At 39.9% G+C, this 19,997-nt stretch overlaps 3 protein-coding genes across 4 annotated transcripts in view; 2 read left to right on the forward strand and 1 right to left on the reverse strand.

Moving 5' to 3' along the window:
- Nucleotides 1–838: 838 nt before the first annotated feature.
- gchfr (GTP cyclohydrolase I feedback regulator) lies at nucleotides 839–2,582 on the forward strand. Its single transcript, XM_037694577.1, has 3 exons — nucleotides 839–992; nucleotides 1,423–1,517; nucleotides 2,065–2,582. The coding sequence occupies exons 1-3, from the start codon at nucleotides 957–959 to the stop codon at nucleotides 2,192–2,194; spliced, it is 261 nt and encodes an 86-aa protein (XP_037550505.1). The 5' UTR covers nucleotides 839–956; the 3' UTR covers nucleotides 2,195–2,582.
- Nucleotides 2,583–6,373: 3,791 nt separating this feature from the next.
- dnajc17 (DnaJ (Hsp40) homolog, subfamily C, member 17) overlaps nucleotides 6,374–19,997 on the reverse strand; it is a 39,970-nt gene continuing 26,346 nt past the window's right edge. The window contains exon 11 of the mRNA XM_037695173.1: nucleotides 6,374–6,630. Within this exon, the coding sequence (XP_037551101.1) occupies nucleotides 6,505–6,630 (126 nt within the window). The 3' untranslated portion in view covers nucleotides 6,374–6,504. The remainder of the gene's footprint in view (nucleotides 6,631–19,997) is intronic.
- On the forward strand, nucleotides 15,189–19,014 carry LOC119427542 (cdc42 effector protein 2). Of its 2 annotated transcripts, none has more exons than XM_037695174.1 (2): nucleotides 15,189–15,390; nucleotides 17,464–19,014. In XM_037695174.1, exon 2 carries the CDS (start codon nucleotides 17,558–17,560, stop codon nucleotides 18,149–18,151), a length of 594 nt encoding a protein of 197 aa, XP_037551102.1. In that variant the 5' UTR covers nucleotides 15,189–15,390; nucleotides 17,464–17,557; the 3' UTR covers nucleotides 18,152–19,014. The 2 variants fall into 2 exon arrangements, with proteins under 2 accessions (XP_037551102.1, XP_037551103.1); XM_037695175.1 differs by lacking the exon at nucleotides 15,189–15,390 and adding an exon at nucleotides 15,618–15,673.

A 19,997-nucleotide genomic window follows, 5' to 3' on the forward strand; every position in this document is an offset into this window, starting at 1 on the left:
TTTAACTCATTTTTTGGATATAGCACTGGATCAAACCCAACCCTGCTGAGTAAAATCTTCACAGGATTAATTAAATCCAAATTTACCCCAACACTGGCTTACAGATTGGGTAGTTTATAACCCAGCAGTTTTCAGTGTGTAGAATATCAGAGATGTTTATAGGTGGAAGCAGGGTGGTGCACCACAAGGATGGCTGGGCATCAGAACACACGGTCTCTTCTTGACCTGTACTGTCGTTTTGCCCCAGTCTCAACTTTCTGCACCAGCAGAAGTGCTTAAATGGGTTTTGTTTGTTTTAGGGGGTTTTTTTTTTCAACTCTATTCTGACGCTAACATATTACTCAGCAAAATTGTCCGACTTCTCAATCCCATTCATCTCTCCCACTTTTCTATTGTTGACATCCATAGACTTTTAATCACTTTGGCTGTTTCTGAAGGAAACAAGCACATGAGGTGGCATCAGGTAACAAATATTTAATTTAGGGACACGTTAACCATCGATGTGACAGAAACCTTTTTTTCCAGATTTTGTTTTTACTTAAGAATTTGAATATGATTTTTTTTTTTGTCTGTTTGTTTATCAGTTTATAACTTTGCAATGAGTACCAAAAACAATTAAAAGAGCACATTGAACACGATAAAATAAAACTCCACAGCCAAATGAAAAAACTGAGATTTTTAAAAATTACAATCAAAACAAAACCATTTGCTTTGGTCTTTCACTGGCCAACATATTCCGTGTAAACAAACCCGTGATGGTTGTTGAGCAATCTGTGCGCAGCGCCTGTGAAAGGAGGAAGCTGATTGGTCGGCGGCGGTGGGCGTTTCCGCCTCCTGCAGGAAGTGCGCTGCCAGAGGAGCGCAGGTTGTGGAGCAGGAGGGGCAGTCGCGTCTGTGAGGAGACCCTCTTGAGTCATTCCCAGGGGGAGTCCAGGATCTAAAGCCAGGAAGCAGGAATGCCTTACATACTGATCAGTACGCAGATCCGACTGGTGTGTATCTTAAATAACTTGTCATGCTGTGCTCTTTTGATGTTTATTTACCTATTTGCAACCTGATCCTCCTTATCAATCAGTGTAGTTAGTAAAAAATATATTATTCAGCATGTCAAGGAAATCATGAAGCTCAAAAAGGACTAAGTAGCGGTTTTTAAATATTTGTTTTATTTGCCCTAAAATAAAAACACATGTGCGTCTCCCTGCCTCTTTGGTTTCTCATGTTCATTTTCTTGCCTGCACGACTCCATGAGCCTAATTCTATAACCCTCGAGTATTAGATGATTTATTTTTAGCCTGTCCAGATATTACAGATCATTATCCTGCTGCAGGGGTAGCCTGGGAAATGCAGCCAAGTCTACACAAATGAGACCATCAGGTCCTTTTTTGTTAACCGTTATAATGTGCATACACTTCTGTCTTTCAGGAAAGTGGCCCAACAAATGTAGGAGATGAATTTTCGGATCCAGCTGTCATGAATTACCTGGGAGCGAGAAAAACAACCATGCTGGGGAACAACTTGTGAGTACTGAAAGTTGGAGCAGCCATGGTGGTTTGTGGCAAAGTAAACGCTGCAGATATATTTAAATGTGCACAGTCCCGAAACTCCATCTCCATCATCACCATTACAAACAGGGGAAATTGAGCTGCAACGACGCAGAGGGCTACACACGAGCAGATTTAGGCAGGTGTGGTGTACATGTGCTCTCACGGGGACATTTTTCTCGATTTTGACAGTTAAAAGCTGGTGTTTCTTTCGCTTTGGCTCATGAAACGCACATATTGACAACAAAGCTGAGGTGAAATCAGTTTGGAGGAGGGGGAAATGTGATGGAGGAAAGCCTCTGCTTTGTTGGTTTGCAATAAACCATTCAAGCTGATGGAATACAGATCTGGGACGTGTTGTCGTTGGCAACCAGATTCAAATCCTGCTGGGAAATGAACCAAGGTGTGGAAGGAAATGAACGAGCACCAGAACATTTGACGGCGAGCAAAGTTTACTGAACGATATCCCATATTTGTGGAAAGCCGGATGACTTTGTTTATGCTTTTCTTTTCTTTTTTTTAGTTCTGAGTACCATGTGGACGACCCGCCTCGTTTGGTGCTGGACAAGCTGGAGAAGATTGGCTTCCGTGTGCTGTCAATGACAGGGGTGGGACAGACGCTGGTGTGGTGTCTCCACAAGGAGACGGAGTGACTGATCGTGAAGCAACAGCATCAAAACACCTTTTGTCTTTAAAAACAAAATGAATTTTGCACAAAGCTTTTAATATCTGTAACTTGTTATGGCATGGACCTTAAAGAAAAGTTTAGGGTTCAGATTTCAGACTGAAAATGTCAGGTTGCCAAGTTCAGAGAATATTAAGACGCATCCTCTGCTGGGGAGTTGTTTATGACTCAATACGGCTTCATTCTGATATAAATAAAACTATTTGTACCTATAGATCTTTTTTTAAATAATTTTTTTTTCATCATTTTAAACATTGATGATTAATTTATGACAAATCATTTGTTTAGCTTTGTCCCACAGAATAAAATGTACTAAAATTGGAAAAGTATTTCAGCCATCTATGTTGTAAACTGGTGCACCAAAATAAATAAATAAATAAACATCCCAGTGTTACAGAAAGCACATTAATTCAATTGAATTCAGTTTATTTATATAGCACCAAGTCACAACAAAAGTCATCTTAAGACACTGAACAGAAACATTCATATATATATAAAACGTAAGTAAATAACATTATTTATCTGAGGAGCAGACTGCTTTGAGTCTAACTTTATCATCGAATCTCATCTTGAGCAAGCATGAAGGTGACAGTGGAAAGGAAAAACTCCCTCATGAGGAAGAAACCTTTAGCAGAACCAGGCTCAGGACAAGTGGCCATCTGCTTCGACCGGCTGGGTTTGAGAGGAACAGGAAGGAGGAACAGATACACAATGGCAGATCAAGAATCACATGTTAAGATAGAAATAATATCAAATGAAAACGGTTCATTTTAAGAAATGAGGTCAATTTGTCCTCTAGTAGTCTAAGCCTATTGCAGCATAACAAGCCAACCCTAACTGCTGCCAGCCAAGTCGCAGCCAAATTCTAACCAGACCTGCTGCCTCACACATGACACAACTTCCACCTCCATGCTTTATATATATAATTATAAAAAATAAAAAAGGTCCTTGCTTGTTCTGTCACAAACATATTGTTTGCATATGCAAACACGACAGTTCCAGTGCATGAAATCTGATATGGTGGTGACTTCAGTTATCTTTTGCAACTGGTGTACCAACAGATCATTCTCCCCTGCTGGTTCGCATGTAGCAGCACATGCCACTGTGTGCTTAGGGCAGCTTTGGTGGTGAATATGTTTCCTGTAACTGTATTTCCTTTGTTGCAATTCAAACAGTCTTTTTTCACATCGCTGGTATATTGAAAAAGGATACACATAAACAAAACCACATTATGAGGGAATTTTGCAGGAGGAGAGGAGCAGATGTCTCCCATCGCACCGCTACACAGCTGGACATTGTGCAACAGAGCCATAGAGAGGCAGCGCAGGAGTGGCAGGGGGATACACGACTGGATTGGACGTGGTGAAGCTTCCATATGCTCCTAAATAAAACAAGATAAACCACACACCCAGGCCTGTAAATGTAGACACGGCAACACACCATAAAGACAACAAAAATAATATCTTAGCAGGACAGATTTTTAAAAAGTGATTACAGTACACTGACAGTGAAACAGGGTTACACAGGAATGTGGGTCAACAGTAGCGCGTCACTTCACAGAACATAAAGAAGCCATAAAGCTGCACAATCTTCCACATACAGAGCATCCAGAAAGTATTCATAGCGCTTCACTTATCCCACATTTTGTAATGTCACAGCCTTCTTCCAAATTGTATTAAATTAATTTCTTTCCTCAAAATTCTAAGTACAAAACCCCATTATTACAATGGAGCTTTAGGCCACGCTAAAAAAAATAAAAATAAAAATACATTGCCACGCTAAGAAATAAAAAAAAAGCCATAAAGTTACGAGAATAAAGTCGTAATTTTATGCGGGGTTCTTAGCGTGCAATGTATTTTTTTGTTGCGTGCCCCTAAAGCTCCATTGTACATTGACAATGTGAAAAAAAAAAAATATATATATATATATATATATATATATATATATATTTAGATTTTTGCAAATTTATTGAAAATAGCAAACTAATGAATCACATTTACGTAAGTATTCACATGTAGCCTTTGCTTAATATTTTGTTGCGCCACCTTTGGCATCAATGACAGCCTCCAGTCTTTTTGAATATGAAGCTTCAAGCTGAGCGCTCTGATCTTTAGGCAGTTTGTCCCATTCTTCTTTGCAGGACTTCTCAAGCTCCATCAGGTTGGAGACGTCTGTGCAGCCATTTTCAGATGTCCCCAGAGATGTTCAATCAGATTCAAGTCTGGACTCTAACTTGGCCCCTCCAGGACCTTCACTGAGTGGTCCTGAAGCCCCTCCTTTGAGATCTTGTCCATGTGCTTTGGGTCGTTCTGCTGAAAAATGAACCGTCACCCCAGTCTGAGGTCAAGAACACTCTGGAGAAGGTTTACATCCAGGATGTCTCTGTACATTGCTGCATTCATTTTTCCCTCTATCCTGACTAATCTGCCAGTTCCTGCTGCTGAAAAACATCCCGTATCATGATGCTGCCACCACCATGCTTCACTGTAGGGATGGTGATGACCTGGTTTCCTCCAAACATGACGCCTGGCATTCACCTTCTGGAAGTTTCTCCTCTCTCCACAGAGGAACACTGGAGCTCTGACAGAGTGACCATTGGGTTCTTGGTCACCTCCCTAACTAAGGTCCTTCTCCCCTGATCGCTCAGTTCCTGGTGGTTTCAAACTTCTTCCATTTTCAAATGATGGAGATCATTGAGCTCACTGGAATCTTCAAAGCAGCAGAAAATGTTCTGTATCCTTCCCCAGATTTGTGCCTGAACACAATCCTGTCTCAGAGGTCTACAGACAATTCCTTTGACTTCATGCTTGGTGTTTGTGCTCCGACATGCACCAACTGTGGGACCTTCTGTAGACAAGTGTGTGCCTTTCAAATCAAGTCCAATCAACTGAGGTTACCACAGATGGACTCCATGTAAGTTGTAGAAACAGCTCAAGGATGATCCGTGGAAACAGGATGCATCTGAGCTCAATTTGAGCTTCATGTCAAAGACTGAATACTTACGTAAATATGATTTATTAGTTTCTATTTTTAATAAATTTGCAAAAATCTAACAAAAAATATCACATCGTCATAATGGGGTATTGTGTGTAGAATTCTGAATAATCTGTTCTTTATATTTTATACAACACTATAAAATAATTTTATTTCAGCTGTTTCTCAGCAAGTTCTTCTGGAGTAATTATTCACACTGCATTTTCACAGGAAAGGCCATTGTCTAGTTCAAAGTGTATTTATGTAGATAATGCTTTGGGAATTATACATGACATGATGTTTTATTATATATTTTCATAAAGGACGGGTGCAATTCTAAAAAGGACAACCTATCTGAAATTTTGATTCATTCTAATCACACTAAGTTTTGATTTCCTCACCTTGGTTTAGAAATTAGTGGAACAAACATAAATCTGGATTTTACAGCAATCAAAGCTAAAACTGAAATTTGGGGGAAACAATAATAAAAACTCATAAAAATGTTCTCATCACTCAGATTTATGTCAGAATCCAGATTGGCTCGTCTAAAATCCAAACACAGAAAACATTTGCTTTAATTTGAACAGAATTTTATTTTTTTGTTTGTTTTTTTAAATGAGGGCTTTGCAAAGATTTTGTGTAAATATTAAGGAGCATATTGAGAACATAAATGCTTGGAGCTGACTGAACAGCCAACATGTATTTATGCTGATCAGGTCACAAGGCTTCCTTGGTCTTGAGCAGAGATTTGAAAATACGGTGCACAAAGCCAAGGCGAACAATCATCTAAAACCACCAGATCTGAAACGGCGGGCCTCCAGAGTGAGTTCACGTTTCATCACGAGGCCACAGGAATTCCATAAAAGTTTACCTCATGTTTCAATCCCAGCCTGATTGCTGGATTAAAATGGGGCACAAATGATTTGTCTGTGGTTTGGAAGGCTACCGTCTTATCTCCAAGAGTATCTGATCATCAGGAAAGATTGTCACATTACATACAGCTTGTATGATTAGAGTAATAAAGTAATAATAACTTGTCTCATTTAGACAAATAATGGGTGACTGGTGAAAATGTCATCACTGTATGGCTTTGATTACATTTTGTGTTGCCCTTTATCTCACAGAGTCACGTATATTCTCAACTGATACAAAAAACAACGGATTTTCTTTCTGTCAAAAATGGTTTATTTGCCACACATCATAGTACATTTAATAAACAATAAAAAACTAAACGCATAAGAGGCTTTATGAAACTAAAGCCTGAATCTTTATCTGTCTGCTGCCGCCGAGCAGGATCTCCAGGGGTTAGGACTTGGCACTTTCCTCCTCGTCTTCTCGTTGCATTTGCTCTATGAGCCTCTGACGCTCGGCAGCCTGCCTCATCCTCATCATCACCACGCTCTCGTAGTCGCGCTCGTTTGACAGGGAAGCCTAAAGGAAACACAGACGGGCGACGTCAAACAAGGTAACTAAAGCAAATAAACTGATCGGTAGAGGAGTCCTTTATTCATTATCCTAGGATGACGTCTATTGAGACGTTCCATTGGGAAGTCATAAAAAAAAGCTAAACATCTGTTATAAATATTGTGACAACACTGACTTAAAGCAGACACTATGAAAGAACCACCGTTAATGTCCAATGTCTGTTTACTATCTCAACCAGGCCTTTGAGAGCAGAGTGAGTCCGACAGATGCTCTTATCTGAGGTGCTATTAGCATGATGACAGGGCGATCATGTAGGAGATAGCAGCCCAGCGAGAAGCAGTAACATCATAATGTTGCAGCTTCGAGGCATTCAATCCAGAATATGGACTCGAATGGAGCTGCATGGCCTTTCAGTTTGTCTCATTTGTTTGAAGGACTACTGCTTATATGACGGCAGGAAAAAATTTCTCTACCTGCGAGACAAATCACCAAGAGCAGACGTCGGCTAGCTAACTGCTAATCAAGCCGGCTGCAGTAGCATTTGTCACACATTGAAATGTTGGCACTTCCAGGAAGAAGAGAAAGAGAAAAATTATGAGCATTTTCATTGACCGACAATCCTTTTTGTAGAAGGATGAATGTTTGTCTACAGAGTGATTTTTTTTATTATCATATCCATGTTTTCCAGGCAAATAAAACATGTTTTCAACAAGACAGAGAATAGGTGTTAATTTAAATGCTGCTAACGACTGAAACTATCTGATTAGAAGAGGTTGCGTTTTTATCAGTGCACTCGCAGAGCCAAGGCATCTGGAAAACATCACTGGGACTCCACTATCCCTGCGCTGAGCGACAGAGGATAAAGTGTGAAAGACTAGAGTAAAGGGGTCTGCAAAAGGAAGTTGCCCCCCACTCCACCCCTGGATTAAGGAAAGCTGCTATTATCATTCCAAATTTGTGAGCTCAAGCCCTTGTCTGACACGCAACTATGAAATACCACCATTAGGTAAATAAACAACTTTTGTACCTTCATGATAAATAGAACATTAGCAAGTAAGCAAAAGGGTTTGGTGTCCTTCCTGTACAGAAACTATATTCCTGCTCTAGCCTGCCCTCTACTGGTCAAAACATTAAAGGTGTAAAAATCCTGCATTTATTTTCTACAAGTTGTGCCCAGAGGCAGAATAAATGCCTTGAAGGGGGATTCTGATCATTTACAGGTGCTTCATGAGCGATGGGACACATCTCTTGGGATGAGCAATGTTTCCTTGCCTGGGGGGTTAACTTACAATGGACATGTTTAGCCAGTGCATCACTGTAACTAAAGCCTCCGTGTGTGCATTTTCATGCGTGTCAGTGTATGCTTGGTGCTGTAATGCAGGGGCCCTGCGTGAGCTGGAAACCACAGAACACAAACCATGGGCCCCCTGTGCAAAGCCGAGGAAGGAAGGCCACCACAGAAGTAAAATGATAGTAAAACACAAACATACATGCAAACAAGCTGAGGATTAGCCGAATGACATCAGCGCATGGCTGAACCTCAAAACAGCACGGCCCCCACCTCCGTCTGATTCCAGGCCAGTTAGGACATATTGAATACCACCAGCTCTGAGTCAGTCACACGCACACACCGACACTTCATCCCGCACACATCAGGAAGCACCAGCGCAGGTGGCCGCAGTGTTTCCCGAACACAAATCGTTAGACCGGCTTCACGTCTCGCCACTCGTTTCAGTCGTGTCAGCACATGTGTCTGTGTGATTCAGCTGATGGGTTAGAACATACGATGAGATGGCATCTTTGGGTTTTACAAATATTTCTAGTTAAAATACCTGCCGTTCCACTTTCTTAACCCTGCGGCCTACAATCTGAATTTGATAAATGGAGTTCTCGTTAGCACCAGCAGTCATCACACATCGCGTTGTGCCAAGAAGTGACAAGACAGACTTCCAAGAGAAGAATGTTTTTTTTTCCCCTAACAAGCCTGCTCTGTGTTTTAGGCCAACATTTCTGTCTCTAATGTGCTGTGGTCAAGTTAATCAAGAAACTATTTATCTAGAGTATGTGCGGTGGCACAGTGCGTATTTCTGTTTGTCACTGATTTCTGGAGTATTTGATTTATGAGGGGGCAAACACTTATAGACTACTATTTAGAGCTTTTTTTTTTTTTTTTGTGAGGGAGTCCGAGTGCGTGCAAGTACCAAAGACCTCCTGTTGACTCGAAACGAACTGCACCATTTACCACTGGAGCCAAGGTGAGAATCCCCACACAGATAAAAACTTAAGCTTCGGTGACGGTTGAGAATTAATCATGATTCATTACAAGACTCCGCAGACGCAAACAACCACAAAGCTTTGGTCATTTACACTGTTTTTGTTAGGAGAGAGCAAAAACTTTACAGAGATTAAGTCCCCAAGATTTATTTTAACCCTTGCATATTTTCATATAACGGCACAAGCACTTTAAAGCACTTTTAGTACCTTCACAAAGACGTTTAGTCATTTAATAAATTTACTGTAAATAAATGGACTGTATTTATATAGTGCCTTTCTTTCTTATCAAGATACTCAAAGCTCTTTACACTACAATCTGTGCCCTCATTTACCCATTCATACAGCACTCTACTGGATCTATACAATGAATAATCAGTACTTTATCACATTCATACACCGATGGGACACACATCGGAGGCAATGAAGGGTTCAGTGTCTTGCCCAGGGACACTTCGGCATGTGACTGCTGGGGGAATCTAACCCCCAACTCTTGCATTGGAAGACGACTGCTCTAACCACTCAGCCACAGCCGCCCAAATATTGAGATATCTACAGTGTGATATGCTACAGTTAATACAAAGTCTGTCTGCAACGAAAAAGGGGACACTCGGGGTTGTTATTTTCTCAAATTTCGTCAAGTTTGGAAGTGCTATAAGGCAATTTCTAATCAATTGGAGTTAGGTCTGTCGCGATAAACAATAAATCAATTAATCGCATGATAAATGAAAATTATCGACCTCATTTTCATTTATCAGCTTTGTTGTTTCTTCGTGTCTCTTTCTTTCTACTGAAGACACTGGATGACAAAAGGCTCAACTCTGGTGCTCTTCACTGACCCCTCCATTTCTCTTTTCTCTTTAAAATCCATTTTAACGATCCAAAATCGCATTTTTGGATCGTTAAAAGCAGCTAAGCTGAGAAGCTAAGCTACGAGCTAAGCTAACAGGCTGACCTCAGGAAAAAATCTCCGTCTTGCCGAAGCTACAAAATTTACGGCCGACACCCGTGCCTTCGTGTAAAACGGGGTGTCAAACTCAATTACAAAAGGGGGCCAAAATTAACTTTTTTCCAAACTAAGGGCCAGTTTCAGAATCTACATTAACTCAAGTTAGATACCAAACATCTTTTCTTGGTTGCAGGTTCCTCGTCAAGAGTTTGATTGGTCTCATTTGACGTTCTCTGTTGCACTTTTGACATCATATTCAAAGATTACCCCCCAAAAACAATTAAATTGATAAAAGTATTTTACATTTCAAATAACATCTTGAGGGCCAGATAAGATGTCAACGAGAGCCACATTTGGCCCCCGAGCCTTGAGTTTGACATTTACACTGTAAAAAGTTGTTTTTCTCTACAAAAAGAAGCTGAGAACTTATTTACAGATTTTTTATTAAAAGCTTTGTTTGAAAAATGCTATGCTAAAGAGCTCAAACCACACCAAGCGTCCACCATTTTGAGAACCGAATAAAGGAAGGAGAGATAGCCCATGTCACATCAAGACACCTCCCTCCCATTTTTCTTAAAGAGACATGCTGCTCGCTCCCTCACTATCCATCCTTCAGTTTAAACAGTCTTATACTGCCATACGGTGGTAAAAAAGGTACTAAATTCAAAACAAATAAAATTTCTTCTTAAATTTGACAATAATTACTAATTATTGTCAAATTCCAAACAATATTATCACTTATCGCAATAATTTCTGAGAGAATTAATCGCCCAGCAAAATTTGTTATCTTGACAGGCCTATTTGGAGTTTATAATTTTACTAAGGCAAAAAGGATGCACAAACCTTCAAGACAGAAGCTACTCCTACCAGGAGTAGAAGTTTTAGGAACTTCTTCTGAAGCTCAGACTGAGCATTGATCAGGGGGAATGCAGGAAGAAGAAGAAGAAAAGGAAACCAACATGTCAGACTCTACAAACCTCACTTATCAAGATAAATGTTAAAAGTTCACAACTGTGCAGTTTAAACTGAACAAGTTGGGTTTATATGGAAGGACTGCCAGGAAAAAATATATTCACTAACAAGAATATGGCAGCACAGCTTGGGTTTGCAACGCTGTATCGCAACGAACCACACAACTTTTGGAACAGTGTTCTTTGGTAACAGGAGACCAAACCTAAGTTGTTTGGTCAAAATGATTAGCACCATATTTGAAGAAAACCAAACACGTGGCCATGAACTTTGGGGTCATCTGTCTGACAGTTGAAGCTTCTCCAAAACGGAGAAACGTAATGAGACGATGGACAGTCATACCACGAGAAAGTAACAATGGGATGGCTAAAAACAAGAAGAATCAAAGTGCTGCAACAATCCACTTAAAGTCAAGACCTCCACCCAAATAAGTGACTGGTAAAACCTCTAAGAGATATAAATACTTGTAAGCATAGGAGAAACAAGACGACGTAAAGTAGAATGAGCCAAATTAATTCCAGTGACGTTTCAATATGAATTTTAAAGTGTCATAATGTAATGAATTATATGTTGTATACGTAATGTAATTATTCAATTTACAGACCTCGTGATGATTTTTAAATATGCCATAGTTTGTAAAACTGTACAACTAAAAGAAGGTGTACCAATGTTATACAGGATACCAAATCTTCAAGGATTGTAGTAATTGAATGAAAACGGCTTAAAAAAGGTACAAGTCGAAGTGAGTAGACCGCAAGTTAAAAACAAAGGGTCGGGAGTCTTAAAGCTGCCATTTTATTAGAGGTATGTTTTTGTGTGTCCAGCATGTGGTTGTCAGCGGTCACTGTATTCATCAGAACAGACGTCTGCTATAAGAAAACGGAGATTGCCTTTGGAATCTGCAAGAGTACAAGAAATAAACACTGAAAAGAAAAATGACTGCAAAGACCTCCTGGACCTGGACTGGCATTTCTCTTTATGATGGATGAACTTAAAACCATGAAAAAAAATTGAAACGCGTGAGGTTTGGCCTGTTTTAATCTCCAGCAGCACATTTTTAGAAAAATAAAAAATTGTCTCTCATATCCTAGCCTTCCTGGAAAAGCTCACTGATTGCAACAGACTTCTTGTTAAAACAAATGAATACAGTCTGAACCTTGGGTGACGTTGAAGGGGAAAAAAGTTGTCATTAACTTGTTTTTTTTAGTATTATAATTGTACCATTGTGACCATTCACATATTGTTTTAAAGGTTTTACATATTTAGGATTCAGCTTTTGATTATCCTCACTGAATAAAAAGAAAATAAAGTTATTTTATAAGTTGCACCTTTATACAAACATTTTACCAACAATCTCTAGATGGCAAAAAAAAAGACATTATGATGCTTAAAAATTGTGAACGCTTCCAAATATGTCATGTTTGTGTATAAACTTATTTAAAAATTTTAGATTTTCATTGACACAGTGGCGCATAGAGCTGTTGCCTCTCAACGAGAAGATCGACGAATCGAATCCCAGCCGGGGGCCTTTCTGGATGGAGTTTGCATGTTCTCTCCGTGCATGCGTGGGTTTTCTTCGGGTACTCCAGTTTCCTCCCAGAGACCAAAAACATGCGTGTTAGGCTGATTGGTAACTCTTAATTGTCTCATTTGTTTCCAGGTGTCCCTGTGATGAGCGTGAAACCTGTCCAGGGTGTGCCCCACCTCTCGCACAGTGATTGCTGGATATGGGCACCAGTGACCTCCGTGACTTGAAAAGGAAGAAACGGGTAAAGATGATGGATAGATGGCTAAACATCCTTCAAGAAACTTAAATTGGACAAATAGAACCAAAACTGAACATTTTGATCAGTATTTTTCAAGTCAAATGATCAAATACCTGTTGTGGTCAAGCATCAGATGGATCAAACATCAGCTGGTGAACAGGAGGTGCTTAAAGAGAGTAAAACATCTTGGTTTGGATAAGAACTTTATAGATGTTTTTACTTACTAATGTTAAATTCTGAAGTGAAGACAGCCTTACTGTATACTCAGAGAGGGGTCTGACAACTGATGAACTCTGACGCCTTCAACAACTGAGCCGTGAAGCAGAGGTCGTGTCTTGACCTCGTCTGTCTGATAATGGGTATTTAAGCTGTTCTTAACTCTTTGTCCGTGGACAGACCATGTGATCAGGGCTTCGTAGAACATCTTGTCTGTTTTCAATTGCTGCACCTCCTTGCAAGGATTAAACCTGGGTTGAAAAGATCTTCTCGCATTTCCTTGTGTGGCTTATTTGATTAATGAGTTGATGATAGGATAATTAAAATATCCAACAAAAGCTTTAAAAATAAATCACTCAACTTCAACAGTCCTTTTCATCAAACAGATTTGATGACTGTAGGGATATCAACTGGGCCTGGTTTTTTTTTTTTTGTTTGTTTTTTTATCCATGTCAGGGCATTATTAGATTTTTTTCTAGTGAATTCTCAAATAAAATGCCACAACGTCATCTAAACAGAAACTGTTCACGCAGCAAGCAAAACGTTTTACCACGGAGTGGTTAAAAAAAGAAGAAAACTCATGTTTTCAGATGACAATGTGAAATTTATCAGTTTAAGCCATTCTCTAAAGGTATATTGTCTAAATAGTTTTTAATTTTAAAAACAATACTCATAAAGCTTTAACTTATAAATATCACCAAATCTAATTATTTAACAAAAACTAAGCCTAAAGGCAGAAGCAGTGTCAATAAGTATCCTGATGCATGCTCAATAATCCAGGTAGCAAAATCTAAAAAAGTTAAATCTGGTCCTCTGGACATTTAAAAAAAAATTAATAAATAAAAATGTTGAAAGATGAAAGTGTAAAAAAGTGTTTTTACTTCCTCTTACAGTAGCAATAACTTTGCCAAGTTTCTTTTTGAGTACTTAAAAAAAAATCTTGAGTCATCATTTTGGAAACGACAAAAACAACAGGAAGGTGATAAATTAAAAAAAAAAAATTTCATTTTATAATCTAGGGAATTTATGGATGTGTGCTGAATTTTATCCAAGCTTTGTGCGTCTTGGTAGTCATGATCAGGCTGTGTTGGCTTTATGAAAGAAACATGCCATGAATGTAGTAAATCTTCCTAAAGTTCGAGCTGTCTGGGGACTTTAGCGCAGCGGAAGCTGGAGAACACACAACAAATTGCGACAGGAATATTCACGAAAGCCAGTTTGGGCTTCTAGCAGCCGTCAAAGCAATATCTGGAAACACTTTTTCTTCTGCAACAACAAAAACATGCAGCATCCCAAATTTCAGAACCAGCATAGCTGCATCAAACCACATTACCCACCATGGTCAGGCCTTAGAAAAGAGGTTTATGCAAAAATTCGGTTCAGGCTAAGCGCATCAGCCCAGAGGACACATAGCATGAGAGCACAACTAACAGAGTGAGTCCAACCGTGGTCAAACAGGAGGGCTTATGAAGCCACTTCTAAATACCACACATGACATCAGCGCTTCTCTCATGAAAGCATCTTTGTGCTTGTAGGTGAAAAACGGGAGGATTTCCAATTAAACAAATGCTCCAAAATCTTTGGTTTCAGATTTCATTTGTGCATGTGTCTGGTCTTGCAGATAGTTCTGGCACTGGAGCGCAGAGCAGAAGAGGAGAGAATAAGACGGCTGCCTATTGCTCATTGCATCTAGTTGAAAGGAGCGTTGAAAATGAAATATTGTAACTTTTTTAAACAAAATGCGTGGGCAAGATAAAGTTACTTGCGACCAAAGTTGTTTTTTACAGCGCGTCTGTGCAGTTTGCTGCTCTGAGACAATTTCCAGTCCACTACAGCGTCAACCTTACGCAGGAGGCGTGAGAATTGAAAATGCAACATGTTATCCCTCTTGTGAAACCCCGCGTGCCTGTTCGTACAAGTCTGTGAGCTTTTTGATTACGTAGAGAAACCATAGGCCTTCAGTCAGGCAGAAGAGTCTGTGGAGTGGGGTGGACTGTGGGGCTTTACATGAGCCAACAGACGGCAGGAAATCAGGAAATGGGTTGAGTAAAGAGACAATACCACGGAGATTAGAGATCAGTTAACCCCTCTCCTTTTCGTGGTTGACATGTTTGCACACAGACTACAACTTCCTTAGATAAGCACATACTGAACACCCACAAACCTATTCAGACTCAGTTTTCTCACCCTGATTTTGACTGAAACTCTTGCTCTTGAGCTGCGCACATCCAATTTTATACAACCGCAGAAAATGAATGAGCAGCCACTTCCTCGCAGGTGAAGGGCGCAGCCAATCAACCAGCAGGACTTCACGTCATGAGAAAAAGGCAGACTCACTCCACAGACGGAACGATCAAATTCCACGGACTTGCCAAACGTCTGAAGTGGGATGACTTCAATTATACAAAGAGATGAGATCAAACCTGAGCTAAAGCTTCCACCTGGATGACTTTTGTACTCCGACCTCCCCCTGGTGTATCATTTACGTAAGGCGCGATTTCACCACCAGCACACCTGAAGAGCTTTCCGCAGTGCACGGAGTTTACAGAGTAGATTATCAATAAAAGGATTCATTGTTCAAATGCACTAAAGCAGGTAAGAAACTGTCTTAACAGCTTCTCTTAAGGTACAAAAGAGGGTCCTCGATGCGATATTTTGAATACTAAAGGTTATTGATCTGTCACAGTGAAGTAGATTACTTAATGTTTCACTGTTTCAAAGCTGAGTAATAAGGTTTGCCTTGTGACAGTTGACAAGCCCATTCATGTCAAGGAACGGTTGGCCTAGGTGTGCAGTTAAAAAAGGAAGTGAGATGCCTGACAGACACGGTTGTGCATGTGTGGGATTCTAATAATTTGTATTTACTGCACCAAGGCAGGTAAGTTTATGAACTCATTAATGTTTATCTGTGGTAGTTGTCCGAGTAGCCGTTGGCTAACAGCAGTGAAATGCTCAAATGTTTTATTTTGAACCTGCAGTTGTTTTCAAAGAAGTATTACTAATGCACGTAAAAAGAAATTGAGGATTTTTTTTTTCCTTGGCCAATCTGTTTTAATGACCTTCTTAGCTTTTAGTTGGCCATGAAGTGTTTCCTGAACATTGAACTCATGGATAAGACTCCTCCTTGGTTGACCTGACATGTTGGGAAAGGAATGCTGTTGTGTCCGCACTCTCCAGTCTCCTGCTGCTACTAAAGACACGATAAAACCTTTACGGGCCAACAATCCCTGTTTGCTAAAGTGGTTTACAAATTTACAGAGTGAGTGTTTCGAGTCACGAACATGAATCTAATGTGAGCAAAGCTGCTTGGAAACTATGAAATCAAAGACAGCTAGCAGATCATCTAATCGACAAGCCTGAGTTGATTTGGTTTGTTTTTATTAATAAAATCTTTACGTTTAGGTATTGGAAGGCAAAAAGTTTACTCTTTTTTTTTTGGTCGAGTTTTACTTTCAATGGATGACTTCTTGTGTTCCATTTTAAGAGATGTTTTGTTGGTTGGAATAAGATTTTTATTTTATGTAAACATATTTCAAAACATCAAAGTTTATGCTCAACAATCCAAGTAAAAAATCCAACAAAGTTCAATCAGGTCATCTGGATGTTTATTTTTTTTTTGTTGAGATGTTTCGTCCTTTATTTTACGCTTTTATCAGCTGTTATTGTTTTTGTTTTATTTCAAGCCCATATTTTGTATTTCTGTAAAGCACTTTGTGACTTTATCTTTGAAAAGTGCTATATAAATAAAGTTTACTTACTTACTTACTTCATCCAAAGGACTTCATCAGTTTGAGGAGCCACAACAAACTCAGTCCCACAAGCAGCACACTGACATAGTGGACCAACCAGTTCTGGGGCCTGCCCTCTCCCCCGTCGACTCCTCTGAGGTAGCAATATCCAAAGTGGTTCAGATGCTGCTTGTGGGACTGAGTTTGTTGTGGCTCCTCGGACTGATGAAGTCCTTTGGATGAAGGACAAAACGTCTCAAAATATAAGAAACTGCCCAGAAGACCTAAGTGAACTTTGCAGGGTATTTCAAAACAGCGCCATACATTCGAAAAGCAAAAGAAAGAATTTAAAGGAGCAATAGGATCAAATTTATTTTATCGACTTCCACATTCTGGGTCACTGCTCGCAGCAACTTGTACTCCACGGATTTAAAAAAGCATTTTAGCTATTTGCACTTTTTTTCATGAAGTATAAAAACATGTGTTCCACATTGAGCTTCTTTGTTTTTGACAGTTACGAGAGGAAAAATTACGTTCTTCCTGAAAAGACTGAGTAAGAAGATTGGGTATTTGCATTTTCTTGCTTTTGTTACTGGAAGTCTTAAGTAGATTAATAGACTTCCTCTGGAGGATTTGGACAATACCACACCTGCATTTATGGGAAGAAACGAGGACTGGGAAAATAAATATTTACAAATGAAGGCTTCAAAACACTTATTTGAGCACGCCTCTGCTGTTAAGCGTTGTTGAATTTCATTAGAGTAAAATCAAGTCCAACAGGTGCAATCTCTAAACAATGACTGACAAATCTCATTAAAGCAACACGTACAGCCCATTGCTAACATCTGGGGTTGAACAACACAACAAGCGCGAGCACAGACTTGTTTCAAACAACCATTCGTTATAAGATATATATCTGTTTTCTTTTGTTTTGATGCAGATGGAATTATGCCTTTGAGGTGCACCGTTCCCTAGGAATCCATTGAGGGAACAAGAAGAACGCAGGAGAGTGAAACTCAACCACGTCTACCGAGATGCCACTAAGAACAGCACTGCACAGAAAACCAAGTCGTTGGTCCAGCAGGAACTCTAAGCGGAGAGAGGTGCTTTCCGTCAACATGATCAGTTTACCGCTTGAAGATTTCCGCCACATCACTCATATCGGAAGTGCTGGTCATAAAGACAGCTTTGGAGATTTATCCTTTCTAAAGCTGGGCCACGGCCTGCTCCAAAAGAGCTCCCAAAGTGAACAGAACCTCATCCTGGCCTGCTCACCGCCTCCGAAGCCCCCTCGTCTGAACCTGAATGAAAAAGAGGATTCGCAGAGCCCTGAATGGTCTGTCGACCAGAAGAGGAAGAAGTGTGTCTCTTTGCCCCTGCTGGACAGTGATGAGGAACACGAGCTGGATAAGAAGGAAGGGTACCCAACAGGGAATAGCATTGCATCCAGTCAGACTGATAGGTTTGGACGAGGCAGCGTGAGTTCAGACATATGTGATGAATCTACGGAGAACTGTCCGAAAACTTCTGAACAGAAAGACGAGGACAGCGGTTTCTCATTCAGCCTCGACCTGGGCCCGTCGATCCTGGACGATGTTCTCAAGGTGATGGACAATCAGAACAGTTGAACAAGTCGCTCTTTCTTGACGTTTGGAATATCGAGATCAAATACAACTCAAGCCCATGTGAGGACGCACCCCTGATCGTTTAAACAATCCAGTATCATGAAACAAAGATGATATTTTGTGATCCCTTCACAAATCAACACTTAGCTCTTTTAAAAACACGTAAAAATGAGTTTCTGGAACGCCGTTTACAGACTCATACTGTTTTTCTTTTACACTTCTCCTTCACTTTTGTAGTACCACAAATCACACACTGAATAGAGCTGTTAAGACTTAAGAGTACGGTGTTTAGAAAAGCCAAGGCTGGAATCCAAGGTTTCTGAACCGTGATGTCTTGACTCTTTGCGTGCTTGCCAATCTATTCTGTGTAGAAAGCAATTTTAACTTTGCACGCATCTCAGGGGCCCCACTGCAAGGTAAACCAAGGTACCCCCCGTCTCCTATTCCCAACTGTACAATGAAAATAAACACTTAGCTCTGCTTTCAATAAAAAGCCAGCCAGTGGTAGCAGGTTGGGCAGCACACCAAGCCATGCCACAGATCCAAGACCTTAGAAGACGCAGCAAAAAAAGTGGATCAAGCTGTTTTCTTAGCTGCGAATCAGCGTCCGACGCTCTGGTTAGTGGTGCATAAGAAAGTGGGAACGGGGAACGTAATACACATGCAGGGGGTGTTAATTACTGCCGCAGAGGTCCTGATGAGGGTTTAAACACTACCTTCTGAACAAACACACGCCTGTCGTGAAAGACATGCATGCTGAATCTCACATACAGAACGCAAAGAGAAAGAAACACACATGAGCATTTCTGCTCGCATCATTAAACTGCTGATAATCCAAGTCTATTTTTGATGACAAGATGTTCTTTGGGAGGTAAATACCAAAAAAAAAAAAAAAAAGTTGAATTACTATGTGCCCCAAAGGTCATGAAACAAAATATGCAAACAAGTGTCCTGCTTCAGGCAACAAATGTAGAAGTGTGAGTCCAAACAGAAGCAGCAATAAGTTTAGAGCACATCTGCTCTGCATGTCTGTTTTGGAGTCAGACATCTGATTTCTTTGTTTCTTCTATGTGTTCCGACAATAGCGATTGTGAAACATTTCTTGCATTGTAAAAAGTACCATTTTGTACTTGGGTTGAGAAACACACAAAAAAATTATACATCATTTAAATTCCAACATTTGTGGTTTTGTGGATAAACTGCATGAGAATGTTTACCGACCCCAAAGGACTGACATTTTCTTGGCTTTTCAGCGTCAGAAGCCAAAACAGTGGGAATAAGGCTTGTATGTTACTGATATCTACCAGTTTTGGTTTTGTTTTGTTTCTTGAATACGATTTAGCCCTGTATACAACAAACTGCACCGTATTTCAAGGTTAGGATAGATGTCTTGATTATTATAGGTGGGTACGGCTAGGCCCAATACAGAGTACAAAATACTACAATACAATTAGAGACTAAATCATATGATTGTTTTTACTGCTCTGAGGTGCACCTGCTTCAGCCACAAAGATGATTGAAGTGTGTTAGGAAAAATAAGAGATTTTTTTCCAGAAAGATGTTATATTGCCTCATGTTCTGTGTTAGCTACAATAATAACCTTAAATGTTCAAATAATCGTTAGTCCACAAGTGAAATTCTCTTGAAACACGAAGCTAAAGCTTCAAATGGACTTTATTTTATGAGCAGAGTCCTAACCATCTACTACCTTCATGGAGGAAAAAGAAAATCAAGCAAGTGTACACCCATTTGACTGAAGCAGTCTGTAATTTATGGCAAGTTGTCTCCATGTTGCAAAACCTGTTTTAACTGTGGATATCCCAATTTATATATATATATATATATATAT

This window comes from Nematolebias whitei, chromosome 21 (assembly GCF_014905685.2).
Source record: "Nematolebias whitei isolate Nwh7 chromosome 21, NemWhi1, whole genome shotgun sequence".
In the NCBI taxonomy this organism is placed as follows: Eukaryota; Metazoa; Chordata; class Actinopteri; order Cyprinodontiformes; family Rivulidae; genus Nematolebias; species Nematolebias whitei.